General features: G+C 40.3%; 1 protein-coding gene across 3 annotated transcripts in view; it reads left to right on the top strand.

Moving 5' to 3' along the window:
* The window catches only part of PDE4B (phosphodiesterase 4B), a 449115-nt gene that overhangs the window by 407286 nt on the left and 25467 nt on the right, over positions 1-16362 (top strand). For 2 of the 3 annotated variants that reach the window (XM_047725771.1, XM_047725773.1), the window contains one exon: positions 623-735. In XM_047725771.1, coding sequence (XP_047581727.1) covers positions 623-735 — 113 coding nt within the window. Of the gene's footprint in view, positions 1-2; positions 359-622; positions 736-16362 lie in introns of those variants that run through there. The other variant, XM_047725774.1, reaches the window with a different exon arrangement.

Below are 16362 nucleotides of genomic sequence, written 5' to 3'. Positions count from 1 at the left end.
TCTTGCTTGCGTGGGTCAGTGTTTGCCGAGTTAAAAGTTCCTCCAACATGTACACATGCCCGGGAATGAATGACTGTGTAGCCTTCCAGCTCAACTCTGGGTCCCCCGCCCCTCCCAAGTGGTCGACGGTGTGTGTTTCGTTTAGAAGAAAAGCAGAATGAGAAAAGGCTTTCCTCATTTCTCCTCCAGACTGCAAACACTCAGAAATGACATCACGCACCCTAAAGAGCCCCAGGATGACTAAGGCAGCGAGAGCCTGAGAAAACTCACTGCTTCTGCCTTTAGTTTTAGGACGCATGTATGCAGATGAGCTTCTAAGAGATGGTTCCCCGCCTCCTGCCTCAGAGGAAGTTTCTTGGTAGATCGCGGACACCTCATCCCCGCGGGGGGGCGGGGGGCGGGGGGCGGTGGTGAAAACTTGGCACCAGCCGTCCCGGGCAGAGCACCGCGGTGATTTGTTCTCCCGGTGGAGAGAGCTGGAAGGAAGGAGTCGGCGCGCAAATAATGAAGGAGCACGGGGCCACCTTCAGTAGCTCCGGGATCGGCGGCGGCAGCGGGGACTCGGCTATGGACAGCCTGCAGCCGCTGCAGCCTGACTACATGCCTGTGTGTTTGTTTGCAGAAGAATCTTATCAAAAACTAGCGATGGAGACGCTGGAGGAATTGGACTGGTGCTTAGACCAGCTGGAGACCATCCAGACTTACCGCTCTGTCAGTGAGATGGCTTCGAACAAGGTAAGAGATGACCGCTTATTCCTGAAAGCGACCCCCCTCGCTCCCCTGGGCTCCCCTGGCCTCTGCCTGCGGCCGCGGTGCATCCGAGGACACCGGCGGTCAGAAAGAGTTTGCTGAGCTGCCTCGGAAGATTCTGTCCCCAAATGCCACCCTTGGCGAGTGTCTGGATGCTACAGCAAAAGTTAAAAAGTCCTCCGTGTGCTTGAATTCCCAGAAACCAAACTTCTTTGTTATTGATGTAGTTGGGTATATGTTTAAGGTGAGAGGGTGCTTATAAAGCTTACTCGTGAACAAATGAAACCCCCTTTTTAAAAAAAACAATGGTCAGGAAGATAACATTGGAGTGAATTCGTAGGGTAAATTGGATAACACTTTACACTGCAATCAGGTGTTAGACATGTTTTTTGGACAAGAAAATAATGTGACCTCCGTATATCAGTGGAGAAATGGTTCGCCCTGAAGTTTTGTAAATTCCGAAATTATTCTCAGAAGGACATTCTGGGATTTTCTGACATTTCTTTTGTGATGCTGGCATAACCTAAGATTAAAAAAAAAAAAGAAAGAAACAATATACTTTATCTCCAAAAAAGAAACTTATTTCCTAAAAGTTTGCTGCTTTTCAAAGTAGAATTATTTGAAATTAAGTTCCACCCGTACTGCAAAGAAATAGTTTTGTTTACAATCCCCAGACAAAACTTAGTGTGGAAGAGTTTTAATTATCTATCATTATATCATTTGTTTAATTAATGCCTGGGTTTAGAGTGCTAATTTATGTAGTGAGAGTTGCTGCTTTTGTTTGTGCCCCCCCCCCCCCCGCCAAGAATGTTAATTTTATAAATATAAATGATGTGTGTGCATTTATGTATATACTGACTGCTTTGTTTTTAATGGAAAACCTTAACTCTGTACCCTTATAAGTACACATTTTAAGAATCCCCAATCATATTGTCTTACTGTCCTATGGTTCTGGGGCCGGGAAAAGCTTTTGCTCCACACCTGCCAACATGCCCTTTCCAGCCCCGAGGTTCACTAGGGAATGTGTGTCCCTCTTCTCTTTTTCCTGGGGTTAAAAGTATCACCTTCCTATCAAGGCTTATTGGTTCTTGCTCACAGGATCTGAGCAGAGGGAGCTTTGCGTCCTTAGGAGATCTTGAAGGGGGCTGCTGGTGGAGGAACGGACTCCTTTTACTCTTGTTTCTTGGTTAACAAAAGGACAGAAAATGAAATAAGTCTCTCAAATTTTAGTTTAGGTTCAAGTTGGAAAAAAGAAGAAAAGTTTTGAGATTTAACTATTTGCTGACTTTTTTCTGAAGCTCTCAAGTGAAAGCCAAAATTCTGGGATTTTCCAGACTGTTGTAAATCTCAACCAACTGCTTCCCCATGAGGAGGGCTTAACTGCGTAACTTCTCCAAACCACACTAGATTCCAAGTGAAAAGATTTTCACACATGCTTTAGCCTACTTTGGAACATGAACAGATTCTCTATTTACTGCATGTTGTGAGCATTGATACCCATTTGAGATGTAGATTCAATATTTAAGGGTAGTTTTTCAGCAGGTTTTGCTATAAAAGACATGCTGAACTTTCTTCTTGAGTTGCTAAGATAAAGTAGCCAACTAACTCCAGGAGAGAAAAAGAATTCTCATTGAGAAGCTGCAAATTGTCATTATTTTTCATTTTGAGTGTTGATGCCTTGTAGATTCTGATCAGGTTTCTGTCTGGAGTGCTGAAATTAAACATCATCTGTTTTGCAAATTTGTTTTAAAAACTTTCCATATTCAGTGTAATGGTCAATAAGGCTCCAAGACCAAGGACTGTGTAAGTCCTGGTGAGAATTCCAATCACTCAAGGCTTCCGCTCCTCCTTTATGGTGTCCTATGCAGGAAGCAATGAAAGTTGAATAGAGCTAACCCTAAAGGGAGAGCTAACCCTTCATGCAGACACAGTTAGCTTAAGGAGAAGGCGTGCACCTACTTTCTGCAGCTACAGTGGAAAGGTTGCAGGGCAAAGCAATTATCCAGAGGAGGAATAGTGCTCAACTGACAGCTGAAGTCATTTTCATTTGTAAAAGATCTCTTTCTCTTGTTACTTAGCAACCATCCCCCCCCACAACAAATCCTGATTATCCATATAATTGTTTCAGGTAAAGTTTAATCTATGGCACGTATAACATAATATAATAAGAATATTTTTGTGGCCACCAAAAAGAAATTGATCTATATCAGTTTTGGACAAGGTGGCGGGGGGACTTAATTACTTGTGGTAAAAATAAAGTCCCACATTTAATTTTGAATGTGGTTGAAATTATTTGAACATTCCATCCAAGTCACTGTTTAAAAATATCCATCATCATCATCATCATCATCATCATCATCATCACTGTGTAGTTGTATCTGATCATCTTTTGCTTCCCCTCACTGAATGAAGGAGCCATGGCAAATCTCTGAGTTACAGACGTGGAAGGGAGTCTGAGGATATTCTATACAGGAAGTATGTGAGAAGCATGGCTTTTGGAGTCAAAAGATCATGGTTCAAATCCTGTGTCTATTATTTATTAGCCACTTGACCTTGGCTAACTTACCTAACTGTTCTGAGTCTTAATTTTTTCATCTGGAAGACAGGGATAAAAGAGGTACCTACCTTACTGAGTCACCGTGAAGATTAAATGAGATAATGCATCTGAAACATTCAGCAAGGCACCTGCTGGGTAGTAAAGATTCAATAAATGAAGACTTCTTAATAGCAGCCACTACATCTTTGCAAAAATTATATGCCCTTAGTTTTGATCAGCTAAGTAAGTCACTGAGTTTTTACCTACTCAGCAGCGGTGATGGGAAAGCCAGTGCTTTGCAATGGGGGATGTTTGGGAATGTGCAAATGGTAGAGAGTTGACTGTGCCCAGTGCAGGAAAAACAAGCAGTCTTTCATATTTACCCCATCTGGGTAGGGTTGTGTGTTTATTGTTTTTCTCAACCCATTTATATTTTGAAGAAAATTGTGACTCAAAGTTGATAACTGGTTTTCCCAAGTACATTTCAGAGTCTGAGAGGTAAGGAACTGTTTCTGTGACCTATAGAAACATAGTCTCCCTCTAGACCCCAATTTCCTTCATTTCTCTTAATGCTGGCCACAGGCCAAATGGAATTACAGGATTATAGAGAAAGATGCAGCCAGCCGGGTTAATATTATAGGTTGTTTTTCCCCAAAGATGAAATAAATTCAGCAGTTTTACAAGGCAATGACATTGTTTTGCAAGATGAAAAGGATGTCAAGTGAACCTTCTGCCAGCAGCCCAAGTTCAGTTAGACGTGTTAGAACTGTTTTCTGTAACGACAATTTGGCTTCTTAGACTTGTTCATTAATTTTTGTTTCAACTTTTATCGCCTCCCGAATTAGAAGAATTGTCTTACACTTCAGCCGAAACGCATCAGAGCATGAGTTCCTCGGTGACAAAACAGTCAGATGTTTTCAAAACAGGATGCTTTGGCTGTGCATTATAAAAAGAGGAACGGAAAGAGAAACAGTATAGCAAGGAAGAAAGCAAATAGCCCCAGCAGGATCCCCAGCCCAACAAAGGCATAAACACTGACCTATCTTCCTGACCTTCCCTGTGGCTCAGTTCCTGACCTCGTGTCACCAAAGCCAACCAACGTCATTGGAGGAGGATAGGAGGAATGGCGCAGCTGCTGTGCGGGTGACTAGAATTTCCTGTCTCCTTCCTGACAGACTCCGTCAGAAAAGTACAGAGTTGCAACAACAGTGGCTGAGGAAGGCCCAGCACAAAACAATCCCAGTGAGGCATAGTTGGGACTGTCAAGGACAGGGAGTTTTACTCAGGAGCAGAGTCTGTCACCTCAACTTTTCAGGGGAAAGTGTCAAAGGGGTCATTTATACCCAGCATGTTGAAGGTTTTTCAAAAGATGAACATGCTGTGGTATTCAGCGAGGAGCTCTGTTCAAGCAGCTTGTCACTAGCCTGACTTCCCCACAAACACTCTCCGTTCTCCTGTTCTTTCTTGACCAGCTTTGTCCTGGGGCTGTTTTTATGTGTAGGACAAAGGTTTTGGGCCCTCTGTCGGTGAAAATGCAAGTTTCATTGTTGAGAAGAGCAGTCCTGCATATTATCAGTAGTGTCTTTAGAATGAAGCCTCAGGACCTAGCCCTTCAGTCCAGGTTTGCTAAGGAAATCTACAAGATATTAGACGGGGAGATAGAAGGTCGTATTTCTTTGAAGGTATCTTGAAGTCAGCAGCAGATATCATCAAAGGGGAAGTGAGTCCTTCTGGCCACACAGGTTTATTTTTCCGGTTCTTCAGGTGTGTCTGTACCAGAGTATTGAAAGTAAAGGCAGATAATTGCCTGTGCTCTTGGGTGGGAAGGAATAAACTCATACAGTTCTATCAGCCTGGAGCCCCTCAGGACTAAAGCTGCAGGATACTGGAATATGACCCTGATAGGCTGTTTGCCCCGCACTTGGGCGAGTCACCTTTTCTTTCTAACTGAATAATCAATAAGTATGGGAAATGTCGGATCCAGCAGAACCAAGAAGGGAATAGATCTTCTTGGTCAACAGGTTCCTCTCAGAGCTATGTCAGGAAGATAATAGGCAGGTGACTAATCATTGGAGGGGATTACTTCTACTTTTGCCCAAAGTTAAATGATATGAACAGAGTATCCCCACCCTTAGGGCAGGAGGGGTCCTTTTCCTGGATCCTTTGTTCTAGGAGAGCCTGGGCTCGCCCACTGGCTGTGCTCTGCTGCAGGAGGTGAGAAGCCGGCGGGGCCCAGGGGCAGTGGTGTCTGCCCAGGACCACGTTGCATCCACTGGGCCCCTGCATTCTCTGCCCAATGATTCTGAACCCCGTTCCAGGGCCTGTTCAGGTCTCTTTCCTGGAGGTGCTACAGGAACTCACATCCTTAGGCCCAAAGAGTAGCCAAGAAGCAGCAGTTGGGCTTGAAAGAAGTGTGTGGGAGGAGCTTGTATGGGCAGGTGGTGCCAGAAGGGTGTGCAAAGGCGTGTTCTTTGGGGGAAGAAATGGGACAGGGTGCGGTCCTGGAGCTAGGTCCCCCGGCACTGCCATAACCAAGAAATTTAAGAATGTATACTTCATGTTGACCTTCCCAGCTGCTAGGAAGGGGATGTCTGTTGAGGTAGGAGGAGCATTGGAGGTAGCTCGATTTCTGTCTTTATTCAGACTTATTTATGTGGCCCTGCACCTGTTAGAGGTGACCTGGATTCGAGGGAAGAATAGAAGGAAAATCAGTTCTGACAGCCAGCTGGGACACTTGAACATTTTCGATCCAAGTTTTCTCTCTTTTCTCTCAGATTTATATAGAACTGGAGGCATCAAAGGGAAAGGAGCCTAGGTTGAAGCCATGAGCTTGAAGTCTAGCTTTGCCTCTATTTAGGAATATTATTGTAAACAGTTAATTCATTTGTAATCTTTGCCTTTCTTTATCTACAAAAGGAAATAGTTGGAGAAAACTGTTTCCATGGGGTCTTGCAACTCTTGCATTTATGGTTGGGACAATAAGTGTCGACAGCCCAACTAATTTCACAGCTTTCTGCTATCTGTGCAGACGTGGTGCTGAGCCCCTTTACCTACATTGTCAGTAATACTCTCAGCAACCCTCGGAAATCCATACTATTTATTCTTTTCTCCATTTTATAGTAAAGTGAGGTTTAAAGAGTTGAATTACATTGCCTAAGGTGAAGAAGAGAGCGGGATTCACACCCAGGGCCACCTGACTCACCGTCACTGATCCCGGTGGGACAGATAAATATCGAAACAGAAAGGTATTTAGTAATGCTTACAAGGAAATTTTGTCATTTCTGGGAGGTCTTATTCTTCGAACTCTGGCCATCACTGCTTGTTTAAGTCTGGTTCAGAATCCTGGTCTGCAATGACCGTATTCTGGGCCTCCACACCAGCCATTAATAACCTTAAACTCAGTCTCCCTGGCTGGGAAGCAGTGTCTGTTAACAGATAAGAGGGAGGAGAATAACCATAGTTACAGAAGATGTCTGTAAAACACTCATCAAAAGGTAAATAACAGCGTTAAACGAATCTGCTGCCTCTTGTGGACAGGTTTGCTAAATTCAGGATCTATGTGTTCTCCCCAATTCTCTAACAGGGCCTAAGAGAAAACAATGAAGTTTTGTTTAAAAGACAACCAACCCCCCAAATCCCCTTTTTACACCCCCTCCCCAACATTTTAAAAAAATGGGGAGAGGCTATTCTTTTTTTGAAAATTATCATCCAAAAGGTTGGGGCAATTTCATCATATATTACATCCTTTCTATGTCACCCAAGACCATGAAACAGAGGAGCAGGGCTTCAGTAGCAATAATTAATACAGGGAGGTTTCCTAGAGTTAAGATATAGACTGTCTGCATTACATTTTGTCTTCCAACAAAGAAGAAAGAGAAGATTAAGCTGTTTGTTTATCTGGCATTATTTCAGTTACTTTCTATGACAAAATAAGTTGTATTATTGAGAGTGTAAAGATTTTATTTATTTATTTGACAGAGAGAGACACACAGAGAGAGAGGGAACACAAGCAAGGGGAGCAGGAGAGGGAGAAGCAGGCTTCCAGCCAAGCACGGAGCCCAGCGCAGGGCTCTTGTGTAATCCAGTGTTCTAAGTTCTGCTCTTTGAAAACTTAACAAATCAAAGATTTTGAAAGTTTAGTGCTTTTTAGTAACTTTGATTTTCAATCTCCTTTGGTTAATTTAAACACTTCTTCATTGATATTTACAGAACCATTTCCTTCATTGAGGTCTAATCCATTCACCACACCCCCCATCTTTTTGCTAGTTCACTTGAAAACTAGCAAAAAAACTGATCAAACCTCTACAAATGAAATAGAAGTGAAGTCAGGGCACATTACCTTTGACTATTGCAACCCTGGCTAGCTGGTAAGACAAGATTATATTATCAAAATCTGATAAATAAGTCATTTTAAGGGGAGCCTTTCTGTCCCTATTGGGGGGAAAAAAATCAGACAACTATGTTTGGAGTATCAAATATAAATCCAGAACGCTAGTTGTAAAAAATGGAATTACAGTGGTTTAATGGAATAAACGTCTGTTTCACATTTTTTTCCTACTTCTTTCTTGTCTTTAATTTTTCCTTTCGAATGCATCCTCATCTAAAAAGGCTTCCCAAATTGGTGCCATTGTTATCTATGAAAGAAGAGCCAAGGATGGACCCTAGTCTTGGGCTGATCTTCCCACAGTTTGCCTTCTGCGTTAAAGTGTGCTCAGCAAGTGGAGAGACATCAGCTTTCTGGAAGCCAGGACTCACCAAACCGAAGCCGCGAGGGCAGACTTGTGCCACAGTCAATAGATTTCACACTCTGGAAGGCTCTGTGCCAACTGTGGATGTGCGTCGCAGCACATCCTCCACTTTAGCATTTTTCAGCGCCCTGCCAGCCCTCTCTGTCTTGCCCAATTGTACGTGATGTTTCCCTCCACTGGTGCCAAACTGTTTAGTCTCCTGGATATTTTACTGTAACTTCCTTTGTTTGATTTACTTTAAAGTAGCCAAGTGTTTCCACAAAGAAAGGGCTGTTAAGTTATTTAGAAATGAAGAAGACAGTAAAACTTCTGTTTCTTTTGTTTCTGTTTTGGGAAGTGCCTGATAATCTTCTTCTCTTTAAGAAGTTCCTGATGGTCTTTTTCTTTTTATGGAGCAGTCTTTTAAAGGCTATAAATCATGGATTTCTGCTCATCAGTCCCGTGTTTCTTTCTGATAATTACTTGCAGTTTAGAAATGTACCACCTTTGAAACCTAAAGCCTTCAGAAATTGAAGTTCAGTGAATTTATTGAAAATAAGTTTCATCTTCGCAGCTCAGTTTCACTTATATTTTTTAGCTGTTCAAAGTATGGCAGTCTTAAAAATGTTCTTAAAAACTTTAAATGGCCAAGTTCCTTTTACTGTTCCAGCATAGTGTACGATGTTATAACCTTCAGCAATTATACAACTGAAATTTGAGTACAGATATCAGTCATAAAAATGATTAAAACAATTTAAGAAGGTGTAGATATACGACAAGAGTTTTTGTCATTTGCTATCTGAAAAGGTAAATTTTAATTACGTACTTTGGAAAAGAAAACAGTAAAAAGAGAAGTTGTTATTAAATAAAAATACCTTTCCAACTCAACCATATAGGCTATGAGCTAAAGCTGATCAGACAGGGCAAAGTGAAATGGTCATTTGGCGACTATGTAATGTCTTTGGTTAGTACGGATGGTGAAAGGTGATAAATCAAGCCAGAAAAAGATTAAAATATATTTTTTCCAGTTATAGTCTCACATGGCTGCCTTAAACAAAATCCTAGAACTTTAAACCCAATAGGGAACCTTAGATATCCTTGATTTGAAGCCCTTGTGTTTTATAGATGAGGATGATAGAAACTGAGGATTGAATATCTAATGTACTCTGAAGATCGTTGTAAAATATAAAACACAATCTAAATGAAATATAATTTCATTATGAAATGACTTCTGCAGAGTCACAAGGTTAATTAGGGGAAGATTAAGGTAGTGAAATATTGGTCTGATTACAAATCCACTTTGCTGTTCTTCTTCAGCAAAAGGCTGATTACACTTAAAGACATGGGATGGTCCCACTATCAGTTGCATTGATTTTAACCTTCTCATTGTCCTCATTACCTTTCTTGAGTAAAAGCTATCCACGTCCTAATGACTTCAAGTAAAGAGAACTAATTTAGTATTCCTGAAAACTCAAAATCTGGAAGGAAATAGTTGGAATGAGTTACTTTAAATGCCTTTGGCATTGCTGTTTTTGTTTTCTTGTTTTGTTTTTTCACATTTTGCTGTTTTAATTTCTGAATTAAAATCATCAAAATAAATTAAATATCATCAAAATTAAATATCATCAAAATATACTATGTATGCATGCTATCAGAAAAGAAAATCTCATTTTGCAAAGGCAGCCGGGATTAACATTTTTATCTTCACATAATCGAAATGATACTAAGTTTTAGTAGCTCCTACTGGCCAAACCATGGACTTCCAACTTCTTCTCTTCCCTTGATGTCAGAAAATCTATTGAAAACCTGGCTTAAAAGAAAGAAAGAAAGAAAGAAAACCTGGCTTAAGAATATAAGTAAGAGTTTTATGATAACTTGAGAATGAAGAAATATAGACCTTTACTTCTCTCTTAGCATTCCATTGCCTTAAAGACTTCCCTTTGACTCAAATGCACCATCGAGCCCATACTATGAACCTACTTCTAGTGCCAGGTTTCTTGGCTTTCTTTTTTTGAAACCTTGACTTAGGTACTCTGACTTTGATCAGATTTCCATAAACCATCCTCTTACCTAGGTTACTGGTTAGTATCGTAACTAGTATTTTAGTTCTCTGAGGTTTTATGTAAGTCTATTCCAGATTGGAAGCTCTTCAGGCCTGCAATGGTGTCTTGACTTTTTTGAGACTCCGTGTAAACTCAGTGGTAGGACTAAAAAGTCTCAAAGAGTCATAGCTCTATTTCTGTGTAATGGTTAGGAGAAAAGCGAAAAACAGATGAAGGATTTTGTCGGTTGGTGGTGGTTGATTTGGGCTTTATCTTATTCAAAAAATTTCTCTGAAATTCTTCTTGATTGGGTGATTTAAGAAATGTGTTGACCTGAGGGCTTTGGATGGATTCTAGGTCAGGTAATGACCTCGCTTCTGGGCACAGCATGATATTTAAAGATGGAAATATTTTTTAGTATTTTCAAAATTTCATGGAACATGCTTATACTATCCAGTGGTCATATGAATTTTTGGTATGCTCTTGCACACCCATTTGACTGTGAGAAGCTAGGGACTCTGACAGATCACTAATGAAAGGTCTCCCAACACCTGCTCTAGATGTCTTGCTCATAGCTCAGACAAATCTGTAGCCAGCTGGATGCTACCCATCTACCCAGCTGAGAGGGTACAGTGTTCTCCCTGCCTCAGCCCCTTATCTGTTTGATTGCTATTGCCAGTTCCATTCTGTAACCGATTCAGAATGATTTAAATATATCTGCATTTACTTGACCAAGTCCAGTAACTCATTTATGTTGGTTACAGGGTGAGCGGTCACTGAATTTTTCCCTGCTGTATTTTAACACACTCAGGATCTAGTTGCACAAAATTTATTTGCATCTTTCTTACCCATTGCACAGAAGGTTCCCTGATAATATCTCATCAGGATTTACCAGTATGATTTTTAAAATATTTTTAAATCAGTATAATTTAATCTCAAAAAATTTATCTAATGTTGATTACACTAATTAAAAATACTCTTTTGTTAATACTCTCCTTCTTTATGTTCACAGGATAAGGTCATTGTCTAATGTCGCATTGTAGATGGGGCATAGAACAGTTTTCAAACTAAGAAAAGCCATACGTTGCTTTTCAAGAAACAACCTTAAGAGCCCTTAGTAAGTCCTAAAATAAGAGAGTTTTGCTAAAAATAAATAAAAACATGAATCTCTGGACAGGAATGGTCTTTCTTTAAAGCAAGAGAATATGTTGGGTTAAAACAAGTAAAATATGAGCCCTTTTTCATAAAGTAAGAAAAGAGGAGCAAATATTAGTGAGGAAGAACTCAGGAAAGATTTTCTGTCTTGAGCTCTGCTTTTCAAATCTAGCCCTGTGATCCAGGACTCTATTTCCCAGAGAACTCTGATTCTGCCCAAGGGAATATTAGTTGTGGAGCGATGTGGGGATTTTTAAGGCCCCTTTCTTCACTTTAAAGCTTATTTGCTCTCAAAGTTCCCTATGGTCCTGGGATAGAGTATTAAATAAAGGGCCACTTTCTCTAAATGTGTTGCTGTTTGTTATTTTTGTGTTGTCAGATCCAAGGTAGCAAGGTAAGGAAACATACCTGAAGAGGGCTTTCCTGCTTACACAGAGCTCTCCCTGTGTGATCTCATTCTGATGCTCACGAGGAGGAAAGTATTACTATATCCCCCTTTTCCGTGTGAAACAGGATGCAAGAGACATCACTGATTTGTCCAAGCCTTTCAGCTACTCACTGCTGATGCCCTAGAATGAAATCTTGTTCTTTTTTGCTCCAAAGTCAAATGATTTAAAAATAAAAATTAAAGGGAAATCCACAAGTTAATTTGTTATATTCTTATACAAATTGTAACAAAACACGTAATCATAGACTTCGAAAACTAGAGCTCAGTCCAGGTCCCTTCTTATTTTTCAGGCCTCAGTTCCGATGTTATCTCTTTGGAGAGAACTTCTCTAATTATCCTAACCCAGTACCTTGTGGGTTTTACAGTTGGCAGTCACAAATTTATGATCTTGATTTTGCTGTCGTGGAACTTGGTTTTTACTCATCTCCTTCGTTTAGACTATGAGGTTTTTGGGAACATGAACTCGTTTGCTAGAGTAGTCCCAGAATTTAAAATAACTCTAGACACGTGGTAGACATTCAGATAAATATCCCTTGCATGAGGCTCAGAAATGGAATCTAATTTGTCCAGAACCAACGACGTTGTTAACAGCAAATCCATTAGAACCCTGGAATCCTGTTTCCTGTTGTACTACACGGTGCCCTGTACAGGTGCTTGCCACACCCAATTCATTTTTCTCATTGTTCAGTTGAATAAGAAACTCCCATCTGGGGTACAATGACTCTTCAAACTACCCTCAGAAAGTGCAGAAGCTTGCTTCTGAACCTTCTCCCAAATTCAGGGTCCGGTAATAGAGAACAAATCATCAGGATCAAATGCTCTTTTCTTGTGAATAGAAATGTGAAGCACAGTGGGGCTGTTGTTTGGTTCAGCATTGGAGCATTTGGTTAACCTTTCTCTTGGAAAGTCTGCATCCTATGACCAAGGATCTGGGCCCTTTGGAGCCTGGCAATGCACACTCATCTGGGAACATGTTTATGAACACGTGTTGTGTCTGAAACCCAGCCACTCTACATATCTGTTGTGTCTGGAGTGTAGCCGTTTAGTCATTCTGTCATTGTCTGGCTGTATTTTTTGTTCCTGACATGTTGCTGATACTCCTCTCACTGCTCTCCCAGGCACATATTCAATTAATTCAGATGTGTTACTGGACTGACCTCAACCGTGGCAGTCTAAGCAAGATGAATATTCGGTGCACTTATCCTTATTTCAGGCAACTGGTGGCCATTCATGGCTTTGGTTCATACACAAAGAGTTCTAAAGTCTCTTAATTTGAGGAATTTGGCTAAGTCATGGAATCATAAATGGATAGAGTTAGCAACAGCGAGATGTCTCAGAATAGGCTTTTTTTTTTTTTTTTTTTTTTATGATACAGTTCTAACCCCAGGCTGTTTTGAGTTATGGTTTCATTGGATGGGCTTCATTTACGTTTCTGCCCATTCTGGTTTACACTCCTTAGACTGGTGAATAATCTGAATGTCAACCAGAGAGCCAGAACTTCTATGAGTAACTCGTGTGTCATGTAATCAAAATGACATAGTGTTGCGTCACACCTACGGTAGCATATAGTGGGAATTCTGTAGTTAGAATTCTACCAGCTAGTGTCAACAAGATGAGTTTGGATGTCAAAGAGCCAGCTGAAAGCTCCACCCCAAAGCAAACCCACACGAAGACCCTACGATAAGCTCAAATCCTTTCAAAATTCAGAGACAAAACTGGGGCTCCTGGGTGGCTCAGTTGGTTGAGCATCTGACCCTTGATTTCAGCTCAGGTCATAATCTCAGGGTCATAATCTCAAGGTCATAATCTCAGGGTCATGAGATCGAGCCCTGTAACGACTCCACACTGAGCGTGGAACCTGCCTGAGATTGATTCTCTCTCCCTCTTCTCCTCCCCACCTCTTAAATTAAATCAAATTAAATTCAGAGACAAAACTGAGAAAGCATCAGCTTCAAGTATAAATCCTGTGAGATAAAGGACAAGTGCTACACTTTGCCAGTCATACATATATTATTTCTAACCCATTTTAAAGTTTTAAAGTTGGAAAAACTTAGTCTCTGAGAGACTCAATGACTTGCCAAGTTTTTCAGACTCGAATTTTATTGGCAGACTCAGCTGGATGCTCACCTGACCCGATGGCATGTTAGTATGATGTTGAGTTTGCTGTTAGAGTCCCCTTTAAGCTGTTAGATCTGTCTGGGAAGGCCAGCTATGACCAGAACCCCCTCTACTTCATGTGTGACCTATACTTCCAGCTCTGAAACTACCTTTATAAGCCTTCCATGAACCAATAAACTATACATCTTGGGGTTCAGTGTTGTGGAGAGCATTCATCCATCTATTTTTAAATTATGGTAGCTAATAAGAAAGTGAAATGCAGAGCACCCGGGTGGCTCAGTCAGTTAAACGTTTGCCTTCGGCTCAGGTCATGATCCCAGGGTGCTGGGATCGAGTCCTGAATTGGGTTCTCTGCTCAGTGGGGTAGTCTGCTTCTCCCTCTGTCTTCCTCCCTCTGCTCATGCTCATGCTCTATCTCTCTCTCAAAAAATAAATAAAATCTTTAAAAAAAGAAAATGAAATGCACAATACAATTTTTATAGAATAAAATTAGATGAGACCATTGTTTTCATCCTTATAGTTTAAAAATACGTTCTAGCCTCCACCACGTGGCAGATTCTTCTCAATTTGCAAGTGCATAGTCTAGTGTAGGGATTACCAAAATGCCAGAGCAGATCACTTACATGTTTTCAGGGAATAAAATGCTAAGTCTACGTAGCCCATAGGTTTCCTTTATTCATTAGATGGTCCCTAGAGTTGATCTTATAAATTTCCAGTGCTGGGAAACTGTGAAAACAGAAGTAATGATTCCCATAGTAGGCTTTGGAGCATCACATTGTCTCTTATCTCAAAGGGGATGTAAACATAACATAGTTAGTAGAAATCAATATAATTAATATTAACACAATACATGTCACATGATGTATTTAAAGGGGCAGAATAGTGTTCTCAAAAATAAGCTATGGTAGGTATTTGTGGCTGCAAAAATATTGAGAATTCTAATAAGGTAATACTTAGTGCAGAATTTTAAACAACCCAGGAGATGTTATAGAATAAATTGGAATCAGTTCGTAAAGAGAGTCATGACCAATAGTTATGGGGTTATGAAAAGAAAGCACATGTTTGGGGGATGATTTTTCTGTTCTGCATCAATGACTTTCAAGTCAGATTTGAAGGTCTTGAGGCATAGATCTTGTTTTCTGCTGGTCAGTAGAGGACGCTATACTGGATGGGTATGGGTCTAGTCCATGGTAAGATTTCTAATTTTAAAAATATAGTAAGTTGGCGATTCACAGACCTGTACCCCTGGGGCTAATAATATATTTTAATAAAAAAATAAAAAATTCTAAAAAAAATATAGTAAGTTGTAGGACTTCTGGTCGTGAAATAGTTCGACAGAAACCTTAGTCATCTGCTTTGGAATCACATTAACACCCATGGCCTTAGAACTGGCTTTAGAAGCTTGAGGTTAAATATTAGCCATTATGCACAGAAAAAGGATAGATGGCTTAAATGCAGAAACAAAAGGGTAACTAAATAGCGTACCTTGATTCCTTGCTTTTTCTCACTGGCTGCAATGATTTATGATATCTGCTGTAGAAAGGCCTTTGCTGTCTTTGTCAGGCCAGCATCCCAGATTTGCCAACTCATCTCTCTTTTTTTAGGGGGGGGAATGCTATTTCTATTAACAGCCAGATAAAAGAAATGGCTCAACTACATAAAATGAAATTGTGAAGCTCTAGTAACAGAGACAATGGTGTTGTGTTTCTCACCAGAAGGAAAGACCTCTGTCAAAAAGAACAAGTTTGAACATTTTCAATTATTTTAAAATACACAATACCTCTAAACCTAACACGATATGAGTATATGATTTTTAAATCAAGTCTCTTTATGGGATATTTGGGACATGAACTATCTAGAACACACTTAATACTAACAAAAAATTATTGTTTACCTAAAATTTCAACACATCTTTGGGTATAAATATAGTGTCTTTTGTCTAATTATGTCACTGCAACAACTTTTGGAATTAAGGGAATGTTAAGTCATGAGAAGTTTCTCTAAACATTCTTAAGAGAATTAGTTTGGGTATAGGAGAGGTCCCTTTCTGAGTGTCCCAATACTCTGTGCCATATCTCCTCTTGAAAAGTTTCAGAAATTCCAAGAAAAATGTACAGCAGCAAAGAGGATAGATAAATAGATAGGAAGAAACACCTACTAATTTTGAGGGCTGTTTAAGACCTACTGTCAAGTTGTAGAGTGTTGTATTTAAATTCTTTTGAGGGTGTTTTGTTTTGTTTTGCCTTGCTTTTTGTTTTTCAGTTCTGTGTATGAAAACACTAATAGGTCTGTCCCTCTTTTGACTTTTAAAATGTCACCCGAGGGGCACCTGGGTGGCTCAGTGGGTTAAAGCCTCTGCCTTCGGCTCAGGTCATGATCCCAGGGTCCTGGGATCAAGCCCCACATAGGGATCTCTGCTCAGCAGGGAGCCTGCTTCCCCCTCTCTCTCTGTCTGCCTCTCGGCCTACTTGTGATCTCTGTCTGTCAAATAATAAATAAATTCTTAAATAAAATAAAATAAAATAAAATGTCCACCCGAGCAGATCTTGTCCTTTAAGCAGCAAATGGAGTTTATTCAATTTTAGC

The sequence above is a fragment of the Lutra lutra genome, chromosome 4 (assembly GCF_902655055.1).
Source record: "Lutra lutra chromosome 4, mLutLut1.2, whole genome shotgun sequence".
Taxonomy (NCBI): Eukaryota; Metazoa; Chordata; class Mammalia; order Carnivora; family Mustelidae; genus Lutra; species Lutra lutra.
The sequence above is the reverse complement of the archived record's forward strand: the minus strand, read 5'-3'. Positions and strand labels throughout refer to the sequence as shown.